At 34.1% G+C, this 26035-nt stretch overlaps 1 protein-coding gene across 2 annotated transcripts in view; it reads left to right on the top strand.

Annotated features, from left to right (window-relative positions):
• The window catches only part of CNTN5 (contactin 5), a 1399046-nt gene that overhangs the window by 1080775 nt on the left and 292236 nt on the right, over positions 1-26035 (top strand). For both annotated transcript variants that reach the window (XM_045038579.1, XM_023239314.2), the window contains 3 exons: positions 2679-2815; positions 5302-5431; positions 13906-14056. In XM_045038579.1, coding sequence (XP_044894514.1) covers positions 2679-2815; positions 5302-5431; positions 13906-14056 — 418 coding nt within the window. The remainder of the gene's footprint in view (positions 1-2678; positions 2816-5301; positions 5432-13905; positions 14057-26035) is intronic.

Here is a 26035-nt window from a genome sequence, read left to right as displayed (position 1 = left end):
TTTTATTTTAATTGTAGTGTAGTATTATAGATTTCCTTATTTTTAAAAGATCTCTGGAGAGTGCCCTCACAAATTCTAATGCCTTCCAATGTCTACAATTTGATTATTAAGCTTTTCCAAGACAAAGATTTGCTTTGTTTTGTTTTGTTATTTTTCCTATCAAGCATTCTGTTCAGCTGAATGGATAAACAAGATGTGATATATATATATACACACACACACACCATATATATATATATATATATATATATATATATATGTTATATACACACACACACACACACCATATATAACATATATATATGTTATATATATATATATATATACACACACACACATACATATGGTATATATGGTATACATATGGTATACATATATATATATATATATGGTATATATACATAACCACAGAGTATTACGTGGCAATCAAAAAGAATGAAATCTTGCCATTTGCAACTACATGGATGGAACTGGAGGGTATTATGCTAAATGAAACTAGTCAGTCATAGAAAGACAAAAATCATATGATTTCATTCATACGAGTACTTCAAGAGACAAAGCAGATGAACATAAGGGAAGGGAAACAAAAATAATGTAAAAACAGGGAGGGGGACAAAACAGAAGAGACTCATAAATATGGAGAACAAACTGAGGGATACTGGAGGGGTTGTGAGAGGGGAAGATGGGCTAAATGGGTAAAGGGCACTAAGGAATGTACTCCTGAAATCATTGTTGCAGTATATGCTAACCAATTTGGATGTAAATTAAAAAAAATTAAAAAAAAATTAAAAAAAGGAAACCTTATATGATTTAGACTCAAACTTGAATTATTATTAGAATTAAAAGGGACAAAGAAGAAAAGTAGAACATTCCAGGTGGATTTAACAATTTGAAGAAGATGCAAGGTGTTCTTAGGAGACAGTAAACCTGTGTGATTGGATTACAAGGATCATGAATAGTATGAAGTAGACTGGCAAAGCAAGGTAGTAAAGTTCACAGAAAGCCCCAATGAGAAAGTAGAGTTTAATGTTACTTTTGTATCTTACCATTCCTATCAGCATTTTTAGCATGCATGAGAGATAACTAAAAAGGGACTCATTTTAAAAGACAGGCATGAAAGTCATGAAAGCTAATATTTGAAGCTCACCATGGCAAGATTTTTGCTTGATAGCTCCTAGGCTGATGATATTGAAATAGATGTTGATGTTGGATCACAGAATGTGTTCAAAGGCCTACAAATTCTGAATATGCCAAAATAAGGCTCCTTACAGTATCTAGAAGACCAATGAGCTATTGAAAACAAAATTCCCATTCAGAGATCAGGAGAAGGCAAAACACACTAGGAATGCAATAAATGCTTCCAATTCATTTTTTAATCTGCCAGAGTAGAATGAAATAATTGTATGCTGCCTGGAGTCAGAAATATCTAACTTTGAATGTGGTTTCTATGCCTTATTAATTGTGTGACCTTGGGTAAATTTTTTTTTAACCTCTCTGAGCCAAAGTTTCCTGATTCATAAAATTAAATGTTTGTTTTCAGGATAGATGTAACAGGGATTAATTGATAATGTAGCTCAGTGTCTAGGACTAGCGATTAATAAATGAGAGTTCTTTCTCTCTCCCTCTGTTTCCTCCCTATTAAACTGCTTAGGTTTTGGACCCACTATTGTCCCTTTAGACCCACTATTCTAGTATTCAGGTGCAGTTTTCTTTAGTACATCTTCTTTCCTTTCTTGTGCTACCATATCCTATAGCATTGACGTTAGACTTCCTCTACCACAATATAAACTCCTAAAAAAGAAATGACATAGATGCTCCTATATCCTTAATAACTTCTAAGACCAAGAGGACTAAATAGTATGAAGTGAATGAATCAGTGATCAAAGTCCTCACTGTCACAAAGTAAAATATGTTATAGGTTAATGCCAAAAAATTTGCTAGAGAAAAATAATTGTTCAATATTTATAACTATTGTTTCAGTTTTTTCAGTGTTTTTGTGGACAAAGAGTCATTTGTTTTCAGTAGTTTTATTTTAAAAATTATCCAATGGAGGAAAGACACTATTTTGTGTCTTACAGGTTGTAAACAAGTACATTATCTCTTTCTTGATAAAGTAGTTTTTCTCTGCTGTAATTTTGAAAAAGGATTTTAAAAAGTTTTGAAGAATGTTAATAAATATATAAAAAATTTTACACCAAGAGAAATTTGAATTAACAAATTATTTTTCCTATGCAATTCAATTTATTTTAGAAAAAAACAAAAATAAAAAAGCAAAGCAATTATTCAATAAACGGTCTTTTTGTATTATATCACCTTGCACTAACGCTGCCTCAATGTGTGGAAAAAAAGGATGCCTCTAAGTACTTGATTTCCTATTAAACAAGTTCTGATACCTTGGGGAGACTGTAGCCACTTGCTGTAAGTTGGGTAAAACAATAAGACATACTTGACCTAGCTTACAAAAGTGTTTTAAATTATCAAAATATTATCACTGCTATATCTTTTTACACAGGAAATAGAGTTCTGTGTGCAATGCAATGTTGTGTTTCTTCCGAATACCTACAATTATGTGAATTGATAAAAAAAATTAATGCAAGTAATATTTCCACATGAATTTTGAATTTGGTAAAGTGTTTGAAAAATGAAGTCATCCATCTTTAATTCTTAAACGCTTACAGCTTATCCACACTGGGTAGAAAAACTGAATGACACTCAGTTGGACAGTGGGAGCCCTCTCCGATGGGAATGTAAGGCTACTGGAAAACCCCGGCCCACATACCGTTGGCTGAAGAATGGAGTGTCCCTCTTGCCTCAGGTACTGCTGGTAACTGTTAATCTGTTCCAGTGTAATTTTAACAGGATTTCACACAGGATATGACAAACTATCCTCCTTTTGTCTTATTGAAAGTCATTGCTTATATATGCCTCCTAATGTAGTGGAGTGAGAAATAAAATGTATCTATAAATAAATTTTTTAACGTTTATTTTTATTTTTGAGACAGAGACAGAGCATGAATGGGGGAGGGTCAGAGAAAGAGGGAGACACAGAATCCAAAACAGGCTCCAGGCTCCAAGCTGTCAGCATAGAGCCTGACGCGGGGATCGAACTCACGAACCGCGAGATCATGACCTGAGCCAAAATCAGACGCTTAACTGACTGAGCCACCCAGGCGCCCCTAAAATTTTCTTTTTAATTACCTCATTAATTTTTGAGGAACATGTTGTTTGTTTAAGTTTTATTTGATCCTATAAATTCATGGGAAAATATCAATTATTATCATAGATTCATTGCTGTCTTTAGCTGACTTTTAGATATCATCTAGCTTGTTGTGTCACTTTGCAGATGGTGGAATTTGCCCCAGAAGTAAAGTGACTTGTCCAAGATCATGTATCTGGTGAGAGACGAGACTATTATAGAATCCTAGCTTTCTGTATCTTGGACAGGTTCTGTGACATCCTACTTAAAAGGATTTAAAAAACTAATTTTTTTTTTTTTAGTAACTCTGCATATTTTTGAAACATGTACTGGATTTGAAAATAAATCAATTACTGTTTAGTTTTTTTTTTTTTTCCAACGTTTATTTATTTTTGGGACAGAGAGAGACAGAGCATGAACAGGGGAGGGGCAGAGAGAGAGGGAGACACAGAATCGGAAACAGGCTCCAGGCTCTGAGCCATCAGCCCAGAGCCCCACGCGGGGCTTGAACTCACGGACTGTGAGATCGTGACCTGGCTGAAGTCGGACGCTTAACCGACTGCGCCACCCAGGCGCCCCAATTACTGTTTAGTTTTAAAATGATGGTAATAATTTTAGCCAACTCCCTTGTATGGCCTTTGCAGAAAGGAGGGCAAGGAGAGAATAGTTCACTATTTATGGCCAAAAATGGAAGGGTGGTATATGAGGTTGAAATTCCGAACACAGATTATGCCCAGGTCCTACCACTACCAAGAGGTCTCTTGTCTGTCATTCACCTCTTTGGGCTTCAGTTCGCTCCTTTATAAAATGAAGAGATTCGATCATATCATCCCCACAGTCCCATCCAGCTCCAACATTCTCTTATAAAACCGGTTAGGCCAAAACAAAACACAATTACAGAAAACGAATACAGAAATACAAATAACTATAGAGCCATTAAAACTGAGGGTGTGAGAATCCTGAGTCATTGATTCATTGTCTCTTTCTCTCTAATTTCCTGGAGATACCAGATAAACCTTGAGAAAAGACTATGCTGGTCATATTTTCTTGCAGCATCCCAGTAAATTAAATTCCACTGGCAGATAATACTGTTGCAAAGTGAATGGGCTTATTTTGAAAATTATGTAGACTTACTTGGCATCTCTGTTGATAGTTAAACCACTGATCACTAAAATTGAAAGAATTATTTGTTTGGCATTAAGTAGACAGGATACCTTAACAGCATTTTAAATTTCAAATTTGTTTTTGAAATGAGCTCTTGGCTTCAGTTTACCTCAGTTTGCACATGCTCGGTTTTCTGAGTTCTATATTAAATTTTATCTGATAATGAGTTTATATTTTTTGGTCAATAATTTTGTACAGAATCCAGTTGCAGGGCAGTTTTTTTATTTGTTTTAGTTTGTCAGGAAGTGAGAAAAGGTAAACTTCTGATCACATTAATATAACAAAGGGATTCTTTTTTATTTTTATGTTTATTTATCTATTTTGAGAGAGAGAAAAAGTGTGAGTAGGGGAAGGGCAGAGAGAGGGATAGAGAGAATCCTAAGCAGGCTCCACACTGCCAGCATGGATCCCGATGCAGGGCTTCAGCCCACAAACCACAATATCATGACCTAAGCCAAAGTCAGACACTTAACTGAGCCACACAGGTGCTCCTAGCAAAAGGGTTCTTCGTTTGACCTGGGCTGGTTTTAACTTTGATCTTATTTGTCTACAGTCACAATTTTTTCCACATGTGAACCCCTTCTTCTTATGTAAAATGAGCTCAACCAAAAGCATTATCTGCTAATTATATTTTACAGGCTGATCTAGTATATCAAAAAAAAAAAAAACTGCTCAGTATAAAAACAAAACTGAAACTAAAACTCCTAAGAGTAACTACAGTAAAATACTGTTATGATGTCTTTTTTGACCAAGAAATAGTTATAATTTACAAAAGACATTTTATCATAAAATAATGAACAGTAAATTTGTGTTATTAACTTGTCAAATAATGTTCAACTGCATTCATCGGAGGCTTCTTTCCCTCGGCCTAGAAGAGAGTAACTGCAAAATCTGTATGATTTATTCATTTTATTTATCTATTTATTTTTATTTTATTACAGAATAGGATTGAGATGGTTAATGGAGTATTGATGATCCACAACGTGAATCAATCAGATGCTGGAATGTATCAGTGTTTGGCCGAAAATAAATATGGAGCCATTTTTGCGAGTGCTGAGCTGAAGATTCTAGGTATGCAATCTAAGTAAATAAATAGGAAAAATGTGTTGCTTCTTTTCATGCTTTAATTCTTACCATACTGAAGTTTTATGATGTAATTGTAAAAATCTAGTTTATTACTTTAAAAGAAATGATATGTTTTCCTGATATATGTTTTTAAGCTTTTGCAGGACAAGTTTACATTGCATACAGTTTGTCCCATCACTTCTTTTATAAGGTCTTTTCAACTTTAGTTTTAATAGGTTTACACACTATCTTTTTTATGGTATATAAAAATCATGTAAGAGATTGTTAATTTTCATAAAATAATATCTTGAGGGCAGGGGATCATAATGCCGATTTCTAGCAGCCTCTCCCTGCTTCCATAGCAATGCTAATATTTACCCACACAGCTCTTACTTACCAATAGGCAAGACAACATTCCAAGGGAAAGGCAGCACTCCGAGTGAGGTAAAGCACCCTCTCATCATGGGGTATCTACCATTATTAGCCTTACCTGAAAGGGAAAGACTTTCTGAGACTAAGCCCAGCTGTCTCAGAGGGTTACACCCTTGATAGTAGTGTAACCAGGACACTAGCACTTCATTATTTAAGTACCACAAGAAAGATTCCATCCAGTGGAACAGGCTACTCAATGGAACATGTTTGGGCCACAGGAATGGATTTTACTTTTTTGCATTCTAGTTTCCTAAACTTTGCTCTGGGATATTTGTAATACAAAGAAAGAGACTTGAGTGATCAAAATTCACTGTCTCCCAAGGTGGGTAGGAGCCCAAGTGTACTTTCTTGCTCTGCACTAAAATTCCCATAGCACAATATTAACAGAAATACCCAAGATCCCAGGAATCTGGAAACTTACCACTTACATATCAGCTAAATGTAACATTCTATAAATCACCTTATTGAATTATGAATGTTTGCACTTAGAACTTCTCCACATTGTGATAAACCCACTTAGAGTAGATACAGGAGCCCAAATTTCCATCTCCTGCAGTATAACCAATCAAATATGAATGTACTTTCATGTCAGCTTACACTCCAATATTTCTGGATGAAGAAGCTAATTCAGTCTTAATTGTTTACATAGAAATATTCTCAAATGTGTCCTTTTCTCATTCACTAGACATATTTTCAAAAGTACCTCTTATAAGTTCTACTCCTAGTAGGCATACAAAGTTATTTAGCCTAGTAGGCTAGGATTTTGATGGCTTCCTGTCTCAATTTAGGTTTTTCATCCATTTTGAATTTACTTTTGTGTATGGTGTAAGAAAGTGGTCCAATTTCATTCTTCTGCATGTTGCTGTCTAGTTCTCCAAGCACCATTTGCTAAAGAGATTGTCTTTTTCACATTACATACTCTTCCCTGCTTTGTCAAACATTAGTTGCCCATATATTTGTGGGTCCATTTCTGGGTTCTCTATTCTATTCCATTGATCTATGTGTCTATTTTTGTGCCCCTACTGTACTGTCTTTTTAAAAAATATTTTAATGTTTATTTATTTTTAAGCGAGACAGAGAGAGTGCGAGCAGGGGAGGGGCAGAGAGAGAGGGAGACACAGAATCTGAAGCAGGCCCCAGGCTCTGAGCTGTCAGCACACAGCCTGATGCAGGTCTTAAACCCACAAACCATGAGACCATGACCTGAGCCGAAGTCAAACGCTCAACCAACTGAGCCACCCAGGCGCCCCATACCATACTGTCTTGATGATCATTGCTTTGTACTACAGCTTAAAGTCTGAGATTCTGATGCCTCCAGCTTTGGTTTTTTTCAACATTATTTTGGCTATTCAGGGTCTTTTCTGGTTCCATATAAATTTTAGGATTGTTTATTCCAGCTCTGTGAAGAATGCTGGTGTTATTTTGATAGGGTTTGCATTGAATGTATAGATAGCTTTGGGTAGTATTGACATTTTAACAATATTTGTTTTTCCAATTCATGAGCATGGAATGGTTTCCATTTCTTTGTGTCTTCTTCAGTTTCTTTAATAAGCTTTCTATAGTTTCCAACATACAGATCTTTTACCTCTTTGGTTAGGTTTATTCTTAGGTATTTTATGTTTTTTGGTGCAATTATAAATGGGATCAATTCCCTGATATCTCTTTCTGTTGCTTCACTATTGGTGTATAGGAATGCAACCGATTTTTGTACATGGATTTTATATCCTATGACTTTACTGAATTCATGGATCAGCTCTAGCAGTTTTTTTGGTGGAGTCTTTCAGGTTTTCCATGTAGAGTATCATGTCATCTGAAAAGAGCTAAAGTTTCACTTCTTCTTTGCCAATTTGGATGCCTTTTATTTCATTTTGTTGTCTGACTTCTGAGGCTAAGACTTCCAACACTAAGTTGAAGAAGAGTGGTGAGAGTGTATATCCCTGCCGTGTTCCTGATCTTAGGGGGAAAGCTGTTTTTCCTCATTAAGGATGATATTAGCTGTGGGCTTTCACATATGGCTTTTATGATGGTAAGGCATGTTCCTTCTATCCCAACTTTCTTGAGGGTTTTTATCAAGAAAGAATGCATCTATTGACATGGTTATATGGTTCTTATACTTTTCTTCTGTTAACGTGGTGTATCATATTGATTGATTTGCTAATATTGTACCAGCATGCAATCCAGGAATAAATCCCACTTGATCATGGTGAATGATCTTTTAATGTACTATTGAATTCAATTTGCTAGTATCTTGACAATTTTTACATCCTTCCTCATCAGAGATATTGGTTTGTAATTCTCCTTTTTAGTGGGGTCTTTGTCTGGTTTTGGAATCAAGGTAAGGCTGGCTTCATAGAATGAGTTTGGAAACTTTCCTTCCATTTCTATTTCTTGAAACGGTTTGAGAGAATAGGTATTAACCCTGCTTAAATGTCTGGTAGAATTCCCGTAGAACGCTATCCGGTTCAGGACTCTTATTTGTTGGGAGGTGTTTGATAACTGATTCAATATCTTTGCTAGTTATGGGTCTGTTCAAATTTTCTATTTCTTCCTGTTTGAGTTTTGGTAGTGTGTGTCTAGGAATTTGTCCATTTCTTAAAGATTTTCCAGTGCATATAATTTTTCAGAGTATTATTTTATAATTGTTTATATTTCTGTGGTATTGGTTGTGATCTTCCTCTTTCATTAGTGATTTTATCTATTTGAGTCCTCTCTCTTTTTGAGAAGTCTGGCTAGGGGCTTATCAATTTATTTATTCTTTCAAAAAACAGCTCCTAATTTCATTGATCTGTTCTACTGTATTTTTGGTTTTGATAGCATTGATTTTTGCTCTAATCTTTGTTATTTCCTTTCTTCTGCTGGCTTTAGGCTTTATTTGCTGTTCATTTGCTAGCTCCCTTAGGTGTAAGGTTAGGTTGTATATTTGGGATCTTTCTTGCTTCTTGAGATAGGCCTGAACTGCAATGTCTTTTCCTCTTAGGGACTGCCTTTGCTTGCATCCCAAAGGGTTTGGCCTGTCATGTTTTCATTTTCCTTTGCTTCCATGTAATTTTTAATTTCTTCTTTAATTTCCTGGTTAGCTCATTCATTATTTAGTAGGATGTTCTTTAACTTCCATGTATTTGGGGGCTTTCAAAATTTTTTCTTGTGGTTGATTTAAAGTTTCCTGGCATTGTGATCTGAAAATACGCATGGGATGATCTCAATCTTTTTTTACCTATTGAAAGATGCTTTGTGACTCAATATGTGATGTATTTTGGAGACTGTCTCATGTACACTTGAGAAGAATGTGTATTCTGCTGCTTTAGGATGAAATGTTCTAAATATATCTATTATGTCCATCTGGTCCAATGTGTCATTCAGAGCCATTGTTTCCTTGTTGATTTTCTGCCTAAATGATCTGTCCATTGCTATAAGTGAAGTATTAAAGTCACCTACAATTATGGTATTATTATCAATAGTTTTGTTTATGTTTGTGATTAATCGATTTATATATTTGGGAATCACATTGGGGGCATAAATATTTACAATTGTTAGTTCTTCTTGCTGGATAGACCCCTTAATTCTGATATAATGCCCTTCTTCATCTCTTGTTACAATCTTTGTTTTAAACTCTAGTTTGTCTTGGGGCACTTGGGTGGCTCAGTCAGTTAAACATCTGACTTCAGCTCAAGTCACGATCTCATGGTTCATGAGTTTAAGCCTTACATCGGGCTCTGTGCTGGCAGCTTAGAGCCTGGAGCCCGTTTTGGATCTGTGTCTCCCTCTCTCTCTGCCCCCTCCCTCACTCATGCTCTGTCTCTCTCTCTCTATCAAAAATAAACATTAAAAAATTGTAAGAAAATAAAAAATAAAATCTAGTTTTCTGATATAAGTATGGCTACTCTGGCTTTCTTTTGATGTCCATTAGCATGATAGATGATTCTCCATCCCCTCATTTTCAATCTTCAGGTGTCCTCAGGTCTAAAATCCGTCTCTTGTAGGCAGCATATACTTGGTAATTAGATCTGTTTTGTTTTTGTTTTTGTCTTTGTTTTTTGTCTGTTTGTTTGTTTTTAATGATCTGATACCCTGTGTCTTTTGATTGGGGCATTTAGTCCATTCACATTCAGAGTGATTATTGAAAGATATTAGTTTAGTGACATTTTTTATCTGTAGATTTTATATTTGTTGTGATGTTTTCTGGTTCTTTGTAGTCTTTGCTGCTTTCGATTCACAGAGTCCCCCTTAGGATCTCTTGCAGGGCTTGTTTAGTGATCACAAACTCTTTTAGTTTTTGTTTGTTTGGGGAAGTCTTTATCTCTCCTTCTATTCTGAATGACAGCCTTGCTGTATAAAGGATTCTTGGCTGCATATTTTTCCTATTCAGCACATTGAATATTTCCTGCCAGTCCTTTCTAGCCTGCCAAGTTTAAGTGGAGAGGTCTGCTACTAACCTTATGTGTCTACCCTTGTAGGTTAAAGACCTTTTGTCCCTAGCTGCTTTCAGAATTCTTTATTTATTTATTTATTTATTTATTTATTTATTTATTTTGCTAGTTTCACTATGATATGTCATGGTGTCCTGTTTGTTGTTGATTTTGAAGGGCAATCTCTATGCCTTTTGGACTTGGATACCTGTTTCTTTCCCCTGATTAGGGAAGTTCTCAGCTATAATGTGTTCAAATAAACCTTCTGCCCCTTTTTCTGGCTCTTCTTTTTCTGGGGCTCCTATGATACAGATATTGTTTTGTTTCATGGAATCACTTAGTTTTCTATTTCTCCCCTTATGATCTAGTAATTTCCTTTCCCTCTTTTTTTCCAGCTTCATTTTTTCCATAATTTTATCTTCTATTTCACCTATTCTCTCCTCTGCTTCTTCCATCCTTGCTGTCACTGCATCTAGTTTATTGTGCATCTCAGTTATAGCATTTTTGCTTCATCCTGACAAGTTCTGCTGATCTCTGCAGCAAGAGTTTCTCTGGTGTCTTCTATGCTTTTTTTAAGCCCAGCTATGAGTCTTATCACTGTTATTCTGAATTCTAGTTCAGATTCATTTTTTATATCTGATTTGAGCAATTCTCTGGCTGTGATTTTTCTTGACCTTTCTTTTGGGGAGAATTCCTCTGTACTGTCATTTTGGCTAAGTTTCTATCTTTTGCATGTCTTAAAAGCTTGTTATGTGTCCTGCACCTGAGAGTACTATTATATTAAAAGGGAGTCATACATTGTCCAGGGCCTGGCACTCCAGAAAGTGTTTTTGGTGAATGCTGTTTGCACTCTATTGTTATGTTTTGGCTGCTCTATCCCACCAGTCAGTCCTCTGCAGAGCTCCTCCTTACTTGTAGTAGTGGAATGTTTGGACTTTCAATCAGATGTGTTTTGATTTGTTTGTTGAAGTAACCCTGGAAAATAAAAAGAAAGAAAGAAAGAAGAAAGAAAGAAAGAAAGAAAGAAAGAAAGAAAGAAAGAAAGAGAAGGGAACCTTGACCTCATAAAAAAAGAAAAATGAAAGGGGAGAAAAAAAAGAGAATCAAAAAACCATGAGGCTAATTACAGACAAGGATAAATGAAAATAAAGAAGAAAGAGAAGCAATGGAAAAAGGATAGAATGAAAGTGCCTGAAAACGCATGAATAAGAATTGACCAAAAATAAATCAGAAACTATAAGCCTGATTTAAAAAAAAAAAAAGGAAGAGGGAAGGAAAATGTAAATAAAATAATAAAAGAGAAAAACAGTTTGTTGGTACCTGGGAATGGTGGCTGTGCTGCTCTGGTGGAGAGGCTGGCTGCATTGGATGAGTCAGTCTTGCTCCAGTAAATAAGCACTTGCCAGGCACAGAGGGGCAGGGTTTTGCCCTGCCTCCACTGGGGGCTGTTGGGCTTCTCTCTGAAGTCCCACCATATTGATGCTGAGGGGAAAAATGGTGACATTCCAGGCTCTTCTCCCCATACCAGGGACCTCAAACCATGCTGTTCAGGCAGTCAGTTTTCCCTGCTCCACAGTTCTGCACCTTCTAGGTGCTAGGCTAATCAAAGTCGTAAAGGACCCAACTCTCCCCTGTTCCAGAGTGGAGTCTCTCCAACCTGCAGATAAAAGACCACTGGCTGGCACCTGCAGGGTCTTTTGTCCTGGTGGAGGCAATAAACCACCTTTCCAAAGTACTCCAGGAAGCGACCTGCTCTATCCCAGTGCACCAAGAGATCGCTACACTGCACTATGTGCTCTGGGGTCAGGTCCTTTCTCCCCAGGAATGCACACCATGTCTCCTGGCTTCACTCTGGAAAAAGCTGCGCACTTTTGAAAGCTCCAAGTTTCAGTTTGAAGAGCTGTTTGAAAAAAAACCCCAACAACAACAACAACAACAACAAACAGAAAAAAAAATGACATTCTCCATATTTCTCCTTCCCCAGTCTGTGGTCCAGAGAGGTTTTCCTCTTGTGCTAACTCAATGCTGCACTTTCACAACCTTTCCTCTGTCTCTCTACAGAAAGGGTTTCATCCCCTCCATGCCTATGCTGTTTTATCTCCCCCAATTCACATACCCACACCTCGATCCTTCCAAGTTGTCTCCGTCCAACTGTGGAAGTCTTTCTGCAACTCTGCATATCGATTTCCTGGGTGTTCCAAGTGATATGAGCTCAATACAGCTGTGTTTGAGAGATGAGGAAAATCCCGGTCCTCCTATTTCTCCACTGTCTTAACTCCTTCCTCCTTTTCTCTATCAATTCTTATCTCCTCTCAATTACAAGCACATATCTTTTTTGTTATATACATATCTTTTAATGTTTTGTGCCATGCATTATACTGCTGTATAATGGACATAAAATAATTATGTCAAATTGGTTAAAATAAATGCCTCAGATACAGTAGACTCGTAGACATATCTCCCAGGTTCTCTTTTAGATTCAAAAATGTGTGTGTGTGTGTGTGTGTGTGTGTGTGTGTGTGTTGGTCTCTATGTCATGTGTTCTTTTAGTCCAGGGTCCTCAACCCACAGCTGCCCACCAGAATTACTTGGGGAACTAATCAAAAGTATCTTCACAAAAATCGAGTGAAAGCAATATTAATATTAATGAAGTATCAGACCTAATTGAATAATTGCTACCAATGAAGTGAAATTTTTAATTGAAATTTAAATAATTTGATTTTTAAATGTATTTTAAAACAACTACAGTTAATTTTGTATAATGTTAAAGTAAAATATGCAGTAAAACTCCAAGATAGGAAGTGGATGACACAGGATTACCTTCTCTACATGTAACCTCTATTTTTCCAAAGGAAGCCCCAAATAGACTTTCTTGCCAGCACCTTCACCTTTTGTTCAAGGTGCTCATATTAGTGTTTCAAAATTAAAATTGATAATCATAATTAAAGCATGTCATTTTTTGAAACAGTCTGTCTGTGGGCCCCACATAATATGAAACCATTATCTGCTAATAATTATATGTTTAAATTTTGAGTTAGTGCCTTTTGCATGTGTAGATAACCTGTGGTTTTATTAGAAATGTATCCCATGAATGGATAAAGAAGATGTGGTATATATATATATATATATATATATATATATATATACACACAATGGAGTATTACTTGGCAATCAAAAAGAATGAAATCTTGCCATTTGCAACTACGTGGATGGAACTGGAAGGCATTATGCTAACTGAAATTAGTCAGTCAGAGAAAGACAAAACTCATATGACTTCACTCATATGAGGACTTAAATAGACAAAACAGATGAACATAAGGGAAGGGAAATAAAAATAATATAAAAACAGGGAGGGGGACAAAACAGAAGTGACTCATAAATATGGAGAACATACTGAGGGTTTCTGGAAGGGTTGTGGGAGGGGGGGATGGGCTAAATGGGTAAGGGGCATTAAGGAATCTACTCCTGAAATCATTGTTTCACTATATGCTAACTAATTTGGATGTAAATTTTAAAAAATAAAAAAATAATAAATTAAATAGTAAAAAAAAAGAAAAGAAAGAAAAATGTATCACAGAAAAGTTGAAAATTTTTGATTTATTATCATTACTTCTGGTAGAATTAACATTTTCTTTTTCATAGCTTCAGCTCCTACTTTTGCACTGAATCAAATGAAGAAAACAATAATTATTACCAAAGACCAAGAAGTCATCATACAGTGCAAACCCCAAGGCTCTCCAAAACCAACCATTTCTTGGAAGAAGGGAGACAAAGCAGTTAGAGAGAATAAAAGGTTAGAAGTCTATTTCATAATTCAAACTCTTAACATCAAACATTTTTTTGAAGTTTCAGGTGATACAGACAGAGTATACAAGAAAGAGTTTTTGCAGTTATAATGAACTATATTTCATGAACAAATTAAAATATGGTTTGTCTATATAGCAATTAAAAAGAATTTAGATTTCTACTTCAATATGATCAGATTTCTTTGCCTCCATGGTGTTTCAGTAGTGATGGGAATTTCACCAGGTTATGAAGAAATCACACACTTTGATTAAACTAGTTATTTTTGCTTTCATTTAGGGTCTGCAGATTTGGAGATTCACAAGTTATCTATAATTATTTACTTTACTGTTAATATTTAAATGATATAAACATGAATCTTTTGGGTAATCACTTTATGGCAGAGTATTCTCAGGCAAGATTTGTGTCTAGGTTTGTACTTCTTTTTTCAATCTCGTTGAGGCAAAATAATATAGAATTACTTCAGTTGCCATAGACAAATGAGAAATGTTCAGAGGAATATTTAATGTGTACAGATTTGGTTTTGGTAAGCAAAACCAAAGGACATCACAGTAGTACAAATGGGAAAAAAATGATGAGAGAATCAAACCATCATAGGACTGTGTTTGCCAAGTTCAAAAGCCCATGCTCTATTAATTATTACCATATTTGTGTTGTAAATGATGATTCAGCTTTGAGAAAATAATATCCTCTAATATGTTGAAATGAGGTTGCATAGGTTGTTTTAAAGTGTTATTTATCATTTTATCGATAAGGATAAGCAGGTCATGCTTTGTTTTATATCTGTCTGGATCTAAGTAATCATATAGAAAAATTAATTGATGTCAGTATTAGGGATCCATTTGAATAATTCTTTAGGTAATTTTGGAATATTTTGAAATATTTGAAAATTTACTATAGAAATTTTTCTTTCCCCTTCTAATCTGAGAATCACTGATTTAAATTTCCTGTCTCAGATGAAGTAACTTACAGACTAATTGGTTCAGTTCAGGCCCAAGGATGATGTATGATGCCTGAAAAGGGTGATCATCTATAATTAAAATGGGTTATACTGATCGTCTTGTTTTGAAAGAGAATTTATCTTTGTTATTCAGGCAGGGTGGGAGGTACAAAATCATAAATATGTGTATATATGGTTAAAATGCATATGATTGAATTGAATTTTTTGTATTGTTGCTCATAGAAATTTAAACAAACAAATACAAAACCTGGCACAACCCTTATTAAAGCAGAAGAAAATATTTTTGTAGAATTATATCAAAAAGTTTATCATGTTTTTTAATGCATCAAAGATTTTTATATCATCAAAATGTATTTGCCATATTGGTACAAACCACTACATTTGAAATGCATTATTTGTGTTGTTCATGGGTGGCATGCGAGTCTTATCCTATTTATTTCAGTTCACCACCAGAGAATTTTCCTCAGCAAATATACATAGACATCACTGATGAGTTTAAAAAATTAGATATCATCTCATTTGTTAAAGCAAATGTATTGAGAAAGGAACAGGATTAATGAATTTTCTGTTACAACAAATATAAACATACTAAACTTTTTTTTTCCAGAAGTTGAAAAACAGTTTGTGAATTTTCCAGTTTTCTTGATTCCTTTTCTCCTCACTGCTATCCCTTCAGGTTAGTGAGACATATACACTGGCTTCAAACTCAGATCACTCAGTTTTCCAGATGTCAAAAACTCTGGTCAAAGTGCTATTCAGGAAGGAGGCTAAAATGTGAAATATTTGTGTTTTTATTTATTCAAGTAAAAGCAAGACTGGGCTACATTTAATCAGCCTTTTGCTACTCTGATCTGTATGTTTATGTTTGTAAACTCTGATCTAGATGTTTATGTTTATAAACTGATTTAATTTAATGACTACAGAGGCATTTTTACACTTAAAATTGACAGGCACACTTGAAAAATATTGTCTTTACTAATGTACAGTATGTTACCTTATTTTGCAGTTCCAGGTTTCATTAAAAATACAATCTAAATAGAAATTTAAAAATATTAAGCATCAAGTATTAAAATAAAAGGCTAAGACTTAAATAATAATAGAAAGAATTCCATAAAGTAATGTAAGAAGACATATGTAGATATTTGAAAAAATTGCATGCCAAACATATGAATAGAAACTTGAAAATTAAAATTTCCAATGTATATATTATACATTCTTAAATAGAATTTCAGTTTCATATGACACTTTATTTTCTTATAGAAATTTTAGGTCACTTCTCTGTTATAAAGCACACCAACTGATAAGAGTTGCAAATAAAAATTTAAGTGGAGATGTTAGAAAACTGTTAAGGGTTTGATATCTTTGTGTCTTGCATATTTCACATTAGGGTTACAAATTCAAATCATGTTTTATTTCCTTGGAATACAAGTATATTCACCATTCATGTGATCTACATCAAATAGGTTCCCCAATCACCCAACCCCCAATAACTGTAGGTTATTCTTCTAATAAGAAATGTTAAATGAATTAGTCTTGTCCTTCATTCACAATTTTCACAGTTATTTTGGATCACTTCAAATTAAAGATTGAAACAGCAAATGGCAATTTCCTATATGGACATATAGAGATTAGTATTATATTGGAAGAAAGGAGTTAAAATAATATATATTATAAAAGAAACATGTAAATATGAAAAATAAAACATTTTAAATGCATAAAATGCAAAAATTATGTCCATAGCAATAGCATAAAAATGTAATGAAAGATGTTAATTGCAGAAAAATATCATTTAATTATCTGAAAACTAGTCAGAACCTCAAAATAAAAGAATTGAAAGCTTGGGTCAATAGCAATTTAACTCTAAATTGTAAATGCAATGTTGTAACAACTGAAGTTAACAGTTAATCATTTGTTTTATCAACAGAATGTCAAATTACATACTGACTTTTCTTTTTCTGTCAAATTTTGATTGAATCTTTCAGATTTTGTTTGGTTTGTTTTGGAAGGGGATCTTCTTTGTCTTTTTTTTTTCTTTTCTTGTATTTATCTGTTCTGCTAAGGAAGTATATAAATCATTATCCTAAAAATTACAGTCCAGTAGGTAATAACTAGAGCATAATATGACTTTTAGAAGAATTTTGATTAACAAACAAGTTGTTATCAAAATATATTTCAAAATATTTCATTCATTTGGTCCTAAATTATGCACCTAAAGTATATTTTAAAATAAGTTATATTAGAATTTGTGAGTGGTTTGTAGTTATTTCTTGTTTATATCACAGAATGTTCAGTATGAATTGATGCTTAAATAGTAAGTCACATTATTATTGACAATGATGATGACTGCTATAGCACTTATAATTTATGAAGCACTTCAACATTGTGAGTAATAGTATATAATCCAGTGTATAAATCAAGACTTCATTTCCTGGCTTATCATGAAAACTATGAGCTTTCAACAAGTTGCTTAATTAATTAATTAATGTATTTTTTGCTTATAAAACTAGAATTCAAAACACTAACCACATTGGATTGTGAGAATTGAATGAAATTTTGTAAAATACACTGGCTGGTGTATAGCATTTAATAAACGCTCAATGAATGTTATTTGTGATGATGATGCTGTTGCTGCTGATGGTTAGTGGTGGTGGTGATGATGGTGGAATCAGTTGAGCCTTTGAACCTTTGAATACTGACATATATTTTTGTTGCTAATAGTTCTGGAAAGTTTTACCACTCCCTTTTTCTTTCTCCAGTAATTCTAGAATGAATTCTAGAGATTTAAGTTATTATCTAGGATTAAAGGAGTCTCCATGTGATAAATGTGCTGTTCATTAAATCTGTGCCTCTAAAGTGATATTCTTTGTCCATCAGAGCCTGAAATCTTCACTTCTCATCATTTATGGCATGACCATTCTCATCAACCTTACCTACTCCTAGTTCAATATCTCTTGGATAGTTTCTGATAGCAGACTGAACATTTACTTCTGTAATCAGTATTATAGGCCATGAATGTATGTGAATGTATGTGGAGAGTTAATGGAAACAGAAAAGGCTTTTAAAGGATTTTTTACTCTTTCTCTTTTTTTTTTCTTTTAAGGAAACTTCACATTTGCCCCATCACTTTTAAAGATCACTAGCACACATTCATTTAGATTTCTTAATCAGTCATGTCCATTTTCATACTAAACTAATAAGCTCCAGGAGTACTAAGATGTGAAATGTTCCATGGAGATTTTCTCCTCTAGTATATTTTCATTCAAAATGTTCTGCTCATCAAACTTATATTGGATTTTCACTTCAGCTCATTATTTCCATTACTTAGCCATTAACTTTTGTTAAAATATAATCACCCAGAAGCACTCCAGCAGTGCACAAATATTAAGCCTTCATTATTACATGTTCAATTTCCTGTACTTTTTGTGGGCAAAGACAATCTTGGCTAAAATGAAAAATACTTAGTTTTTGGTTAAGACACAGTTTTTGTTGTTGTTTTTATTGTTCTGTTTTGTTTCCTTTCCATTTGCACATATATAAATTATTATTGAACCCCATGGAATGTGCCATTCATGTTTAAAAATTATTTACAATTATTGAAATATTAAAATGGTTAAAGTACAAATTTTCATTTCTAGGCAGAGGGGGATACCAGTGTTAGAAATATGGACTATAATCCAAATGGGTGCTAAAGAAATCCTGCATCCAAAAAAATAAAACTTATCCTATGAAGGGACAGGATTATAGTGTAATTTCTCTTTTATGGTACTGTCCAAAATCCCTTGTAATATTCCCCTGCTCAACAAAGGAGCTTCAGAACAATGAAGTTTTCAACTTATTCATTTAACACACACAGAAAATTGCACTTGAAGTACCCATTAGTTGGCTTCTAGTGGGAATTCATGTTGTGTTTATTAGGCAAAAATTATCAGGCTTACATATTGACTCATAGACATATGGAAAAATATGTTTGTAGTGCAGGCCCTAAAGGACATTGTTACTGAGGGGAAAATAGGGTCTTCTTTTTCAAAGGAAGAAGAAGAATTCATGGGGATAATTAGAGTCTTGTTTTTGTCCCTTTGTTTCCACCTACATGCTGTGTTTGCTAATGAACAAGCTGTTTTGTTGTTTCCTCTGTGACAATGTCTTTTACATATTAAGAACATAAAACAATGTAGACCCTAGGTATCTTGTTTTTTTTTTCAGTGTCTAATAAATTATATAATGAGAGAAAATGAGCTTTCATATACCAAGAGTATATCAGTTCACTTCCTTTGTAGATTAAAATCTATGCTTCAAAGGAATAAAATGATCAAAATGACATTATTTATCTAAAGGAAGAGAAGGTTGATAACTGTCTTCATAAGATTTAATACCTATGAACAGCTTACAATATACGATATGTTATCACTTGAGGATTCTTACTCGCTATTCCAAAGTTCCACCAAGTTTAAGGGGATGAGAAGAAAATGGCCTCACATTCATTGTGATGAGGTTAGGAAGCTGACTTCCTGGTTTCCATGAAAACTAATGGCAGAAGGCTCTGACTAATTTACTTTCACCACCTTCCTTTTAAAATGCCAGTAGAAACACAAAAGAGGAAAAATGCAGTCATAGCAGCATTGGAAATTATAGATATAGATCAACAAATTCTTGGCTCCTAAGAAGAATCACCCTTTCAAATAAAATGGACCCAATTAAGAAATGATCAATAGCTTGTTTCAAGCCTGGACCTCTGAAACTCAACAAAATCAATGTAAGAGCTGGTAGAGGGAGTCTTTCACTAACCTCTGCTTTATTTCCATATCCACCAAATTCAGTAACTGAGCCTCACTACAATGTTTGACTTGAAAACCTCTATTACATGGAAGCCACTCTTTAAGGTGGCAAACTATTACTATCCCTATTCTATCCACAATAATTCAAAATAAATTTGGAGATTATGAATCCAGCAATAGGATGAGAGAAGACATAAATGCTAGGATTTAAGTGATTCATAAATAAATAGGAGGAGAGAAGATATAAATGCTAGGATTTAAGTGATTCATAAATAAGCAATGATGTCAATAATTAGTGATATAAATGAAAAAATATTGAATATAAATGAAGAATATTGAAATCCATGGATACTGGCAATCATATAATTCTATGTACTACTTCTGGCCAGAGGGGCTATGCACTGTTTCAAATTTTCCAGGAGGCACATTACCTCTACATAAGATGTGAGAGGTGGGAAGCAATATTTTGCCTCAGTCTGAATGAGTTGCATAGAGCCCTACTGACCTCAGAACAATTTGACATGGGTTTGTTCAACTGACTGGTGTCAAGATTAATGTCTGAGGAAAAGACTCTGGGACACTGACAGAAATACCAAAGGGAGACAAGGAAAACTAAGAACATTTCCAACAGATAAAACCAAGCCTGTAAACATGGGAACACAAAAGTATAAAACACAGAGACTATCAATATAGTATACACTATTCATAAGTTATCTCTAAGAGATGGATTATGTATAATTCTAATTTTGTGCTTTTCTGTATTTTACAAGTTATATGTAATTATTGTCTATAATTATTCACATAGAATTGTATACACAAAGAAATTGTATATAATTTTTATGCACTGTCCTTATAATCAGTAAGTAAAGTTAAGGTAAACACCACAAATTTGTAGTGTTGTAGGAGGAACTTTCTTAAGATAATATATTTCTAATCACATAATTCAAATAGTTTAGATTTGATCAGAACATATGAAAAGATAAAAAACACTAATCCTCCTGCAACATTTTTTTTTCCATCTTCAGAGAGAAAAACTACTTGGTATTGAAAACAATTCAAGCTTCTTGGCCTAATCTTTTAGAGGTGTATTGTAGAAGAATTTATGTAATTTACCCTAGAGATTCAGTTGTAATTCTATAAGAATAGGCCCCTCTCTTATTCTACCATCATTTCAATCAACAGGCCAATTGAACATACCTTCACTCAGTGGAAAATTAGATTTTCAAATGAAATGAAGCATATGGTTAACCATTGTACCCTGGGTTTCCCTTTCTTTCCTTTTCTTTTTGACAATGCCCGAGTTTAGGCCCTTAACATGTCTCAAGTAGCAAACATCCTAAATTACAGTTTTCATTTGTGTCCATTTTCTCTCCCCATATAAACCATGCTTCACCCTATAGCCCAAGGAATCTTACCAAAGCACAGCTTTGAGTGTGTCATCCTCTTGCTGAAGCTACTGATCTGAATCTTCTATTGAATACAACCATAATTCATGAGTACATTTGAAATTCTCCATTTTATTTCCACATTTATTCACTAATCCATCTGGCAAATATAAGGTTGAACTATATGAAATTGACATTTTTTGTCTGTTAGAAATGAGTGAATAACAAAAATTTCATATGGTTCTATCTAATATTTTAAGTGCCTATATATGTCAGTGCTTGGTGCCAGGAACAGAGTTATGAATGAAACACACAGGGTACTACCAACATGGAGTTCAGAGTCTATACCTGCCTTATTAACTGGTCAGCTGTCTTTCTCTCTCCATGTGTCTGTCTCTACTCATTTCTGCCCTCCTCCGAAAAAACCCTAAGTTTTCTAACCTCAAACTGCATGGATGCTCACAATTCCCTCAAACAGGTTCTTCATTTTCTCACCTGATAACCTGTACTCAAACGTCCCTTGCTTTCTCTCTCCTCCTTTCCTTATAGCTTGTTGGTCAATCTCGATGACATTTGAAATCCTAACTCAAAGGAAAAGACTGTCTTATACTTTCTCATTATTGAAAATGCTCAAACTGATATAATTGCTAAGAAGCTGAGTTAGTGGGAAGTTAGATAAATGATATGTCAACTTCTAACTTTTAATTTAGTTTCAATATGTGCCAGTTCACAACCCTGTTATTTAGATATTGCCATCTTTGACATATAAGTTTTCAGTTATAAACTCAAAGAGATTGTGACTTGTTAAAGTCGCCCATCACAAAGCTGAGCTTTAAAGCCAAGCTTGCTGCTAGTCAATGATTCTATGATGATTATAGCAATCAAATTGTTTAGCAGTGATGCTGCATTTCAATCTACATGAAAAATAGTGATAGACTTCCTTTTATGTGGTAAAGATTTAGCTCCCCAGTTTGTACTAAAAAGCTGTATGATCAACTTTATCAGCTATTTTCACACACACACACACACACACACACACACACACACGTGAGTGCACACACACACACACACACACATCCCTCACAAAAGGCCAGAAAACCTTCCAAATAAAGAACTTAATTTAAATCTAATTTTACTTCCAATAAAAGATGCAAACTGAAAAACTAAGACACAGTGGCCAAAATTTCATCTTACTTTTACTTTTCTCTTTCTACATCTTACTCTGTGGTAAGTTAGACTACATTGATGTTGATTGGCCATCTAATTATAAGAAATATTTATTGTCCTTTTTATCAATTACACATTAATCAATTGATCAGATGCTATTGACAAAATAATTCTAAAGATTGCATTATAGGATGTTTCTTGGCTGTGCTTTTATACTTTTCCCCTTGTAGATCTCCATTGTTTTGAGAGGTATTCAGTGTTTCTAAACTTGATCTACATTAGACAATGAATAAGCACAAATAATTCAAACTTACTGAGTAACAATGTGCTCACACCATGCCAAATAGTTGAATGCAAGTGGACAAACAAAGGGATTCTCACATTTTCAAACATTCTACTCTTAACAGTATGTTTAGATAATATAACATTTGATCTCAAACCTTCAAATTGACGATATCCATTTGAACACAGAAGATGTGCATGTAAAATGTCTTTAATTATTTGTTGCTCATATATCCCAAGTTTAAGATTCCAGAAAATCTATAAAGATTTCTTTTCAAAAGTCTTCACCTTTTTTTCCTGATCTTACCACCAGTTTTTCTTGTTTCCACTTGAAAAAAAAAAAAAAAAGAATGTTATACGTAACAAGACAGACCATAACTCACAAGGGAGATAACACTAAAGAAGTCAGTTAATTTAAACTGTAAACTACAAGATAATCCTGGCTCTGTTGCGCTATGAACACCTCCAGTTTGTAGCATTGCATCTCTAGCTAATTACCAATTTAACAAACAGTTCATAAATTTTACTTCTGACTATGGTTCATTTACCCCAGTTACTATAAATTGCTGCACAAGGTGCCTGGTTATGCTTTCCACATAGGCACAACTTGAACAATCCATTAATTGTTTAAAGACTTTTCTTATCCAAAAGCCCCCCAGACTACAACTTTCAGCTTAATTTGTCCTTAATACAAACAACATCTAAAATACATGGGAATTCAAGTATCTATGTACAAGTTGGTGACTGATCCTATTATCTCCCCAAGTGACTCTTCATTGAATATAAAATAGTGAAGAGAGAAGATTCTGAGAATGTTTAGAAAAAAGTATTTTATAACGGAGATTTTTAGCTTCCTTTGAGAGTTACATAGTCACTTCTTTTCAGTTTTTGCATAAATCACAATCTAATTTAACTATGGTTGATTAATGATGGGAATTAGAGGGCTGGTTACAAAATTAAGGCATAGACCTAATAACCTTGATGACAGTGAAAAACAACCTGCAGATCATTTTCATAAAAAATAATCTCAGGGCTGCTGGGTGGCTCAGTCAGTTAAGTATCCAACTCTTGATTTAGGCTCAGGTCATGACCTCATGGTTCTTGAGATATAGCCCTGCATGGGGCTCTGCACTGACAATGTGGAGCCTGTGTGGGATTCTCTCTCTCTCTCTCTCTCTCTCTCTCTCTGTCTCTCTCCCTCCCTCCTCTCTCCCCCCTTCCACTCTCTCTCTCCCCTTCAAAATAAATAAATAAACTTCTAAAATTAAAAAAAAATAACTTAAACAAATTTTATCATTAGCATGCTTATTTTGTTTGGGTAACAGAATTATTTATGAATATATAGATGATAGATAGATAGATAGATAGATGACAGATAGATATAAAAATATAGGATGAGTTCTATGTTTTTAGTTGTATCAGGAGGTTTCAGGGTACCAATTTATTTTTGTTTCTCTCTTTTTCTAATTGTAAATGGTAGCTCCACTTCTCCTTTCCCTAATACTATAATATCTAGTAATTTTCTATTAAATTCATTTAGTGAAAACAAAAATTATTAAATATTAAATGTAAGACATTATGCCAGTCATACCAAGATAAGTAACAGATACTCCCATTCTCAAAGGAGGCATATGCCTAATAGGCAATAAAACTAATGCATAGATAACTATAACACAAGATATTTAAGGTAATAATGCATAGATTTATTAACACAGGATACTTAATATACATTATGTAAGTATTATTTAGGTACCTATTATTATTAGGTAAAATAACAATAAAATAACTACCCTTTATTGAGAACTGGCTCTTTTATGTCTGCATTACTTTATTTCAATCCTCACAATAAGGTAATATTGTAAGGAAGATATAAACATTTCTGTTTTAAATAAAGTAAATGAGTCACAAAGAAATTAGAAAATCAGAAAGAGAGCCGAATTCTCTTTGGATTCAAAACCAATTCTTGGTCTATTCCACTATAAAAAAAATAATAATAAATAAATAACTAAATAAATAACTAAATAAATAAATAAACTTCAATAGTTAAGAAAAGAGAACATAAAATCTTGATGGAAGGTGAGAGAAAACTGGGATGAACTGTCATTTGAAATGGTTAGTCCTTGGGGTGCCTGGGTGGCTCAGTAGGTTGAGCTTCCGACTTCGGCTCAGGTCATGATCTCATGGTCTGTGAGTCTGAGTCCTGTTTTGGTCTCTGTGCTGACAGCTCAGAGCCTAGAGCCTGCTTCAGATTCTGTGTCCCCCTCTCTCTCTGCCTCTCCCCCGCTCATGCTCTGTCTCCTTCTCTCTGTCAAAAGTAAAAATAATAAACATTGAAATGGTCAGTCCTTGATTAGGATTTTGACATGTAGAGGTGGATTGTATTTTACAAAGACCATTCGGAATTTGCAAAAGCAGTCATGAATCCAGGACACTTTTGTGAAAAGTTAAGTACTATTATATGGCCATGGTACACATTTTATAGAAATGGAAATAAGCTGGAAAGGTTGAATAGCTGAGGACAAATTATTGAGAATTAGAAAGACAGTTTGAATTTATACTTAATTTAGTAGCCAAAAAGTAGTCTTTGAAAGACTCAATTACATCTATTCTTGGACATCCTACTTTTATTACATAATTTTAAAATCTATATATAAGTTTTATGTAACAGAAAACTAAACCAATCTTCTTAAATTAAATGATGACTGAAATATAAAATATATAAATAAATATGATTTAAATTTCTTGATTTTATCAATGAGCTAGCAAGAAAGTTAGGAAGAAATGTTAAAGCCAAGATCTGAGCTTATTTTAGTGATGAAGCCATGCGTGGAATCTGATTTTCACTTCCAAGGCATTTGCTGACATTGAGCATTGGTTTTCACAAATTGGTGGTGGGCTGAGGAGGAAAAAGACAAAGCTTAGGGCAAGCTCCTGGTAAGACTAGGCCCACAAATTGGTACCACTGCAGCATAAAACTGAACTTTATATAAATCAATCCACTGAGAAAACCATTAAAAAAATGATCGATTTTGTGTCTTAGTTCTGAAAGGAAAGGGCAAGTCTTCCACTTAAGTGTTGTAATTAAGGGCCAGTAACCCTAATTTATACTACCTAGGTGGCCTGAAAAGTCCAATGTAAGGCTTTAGTTAAGGTAGTCCCAAACAGGAAGTGAACCCAGGTGGTTGAGGTACAACAAAGAATGAAAAGTAATGAAGGTATCAATATGTAGGTAAAAGTAAACAAAAGTTGTCACATAAAACAATAATACTTTTAACCTCAAAGCTTCAGGGGAAAAAAGACAAAGATATGAAAACAATAATATGATATATATACATATGTATTATACATATATATATATACAGAAAGTGAGGGATAAACAGAAACCATGAAATAATTTA

Source organism: Felis catus, chromosome D1 (assembly GCF_018350175.1).
Source record: "Felis catus isolate Fca126 chromosome D1, F.catus_Fca126_mat1.0, whole genome shotgun sequence".
Classification (NCBI taxonomy): domain Eukaryota; kingdom Metazoa; phylum Chordata; class Mammalia; order Carnivora; family Felidae; genus Felis; species Felis catus.
This window is presented reverse-complemented; position numbering and strand designations above follow the sequence as displayed.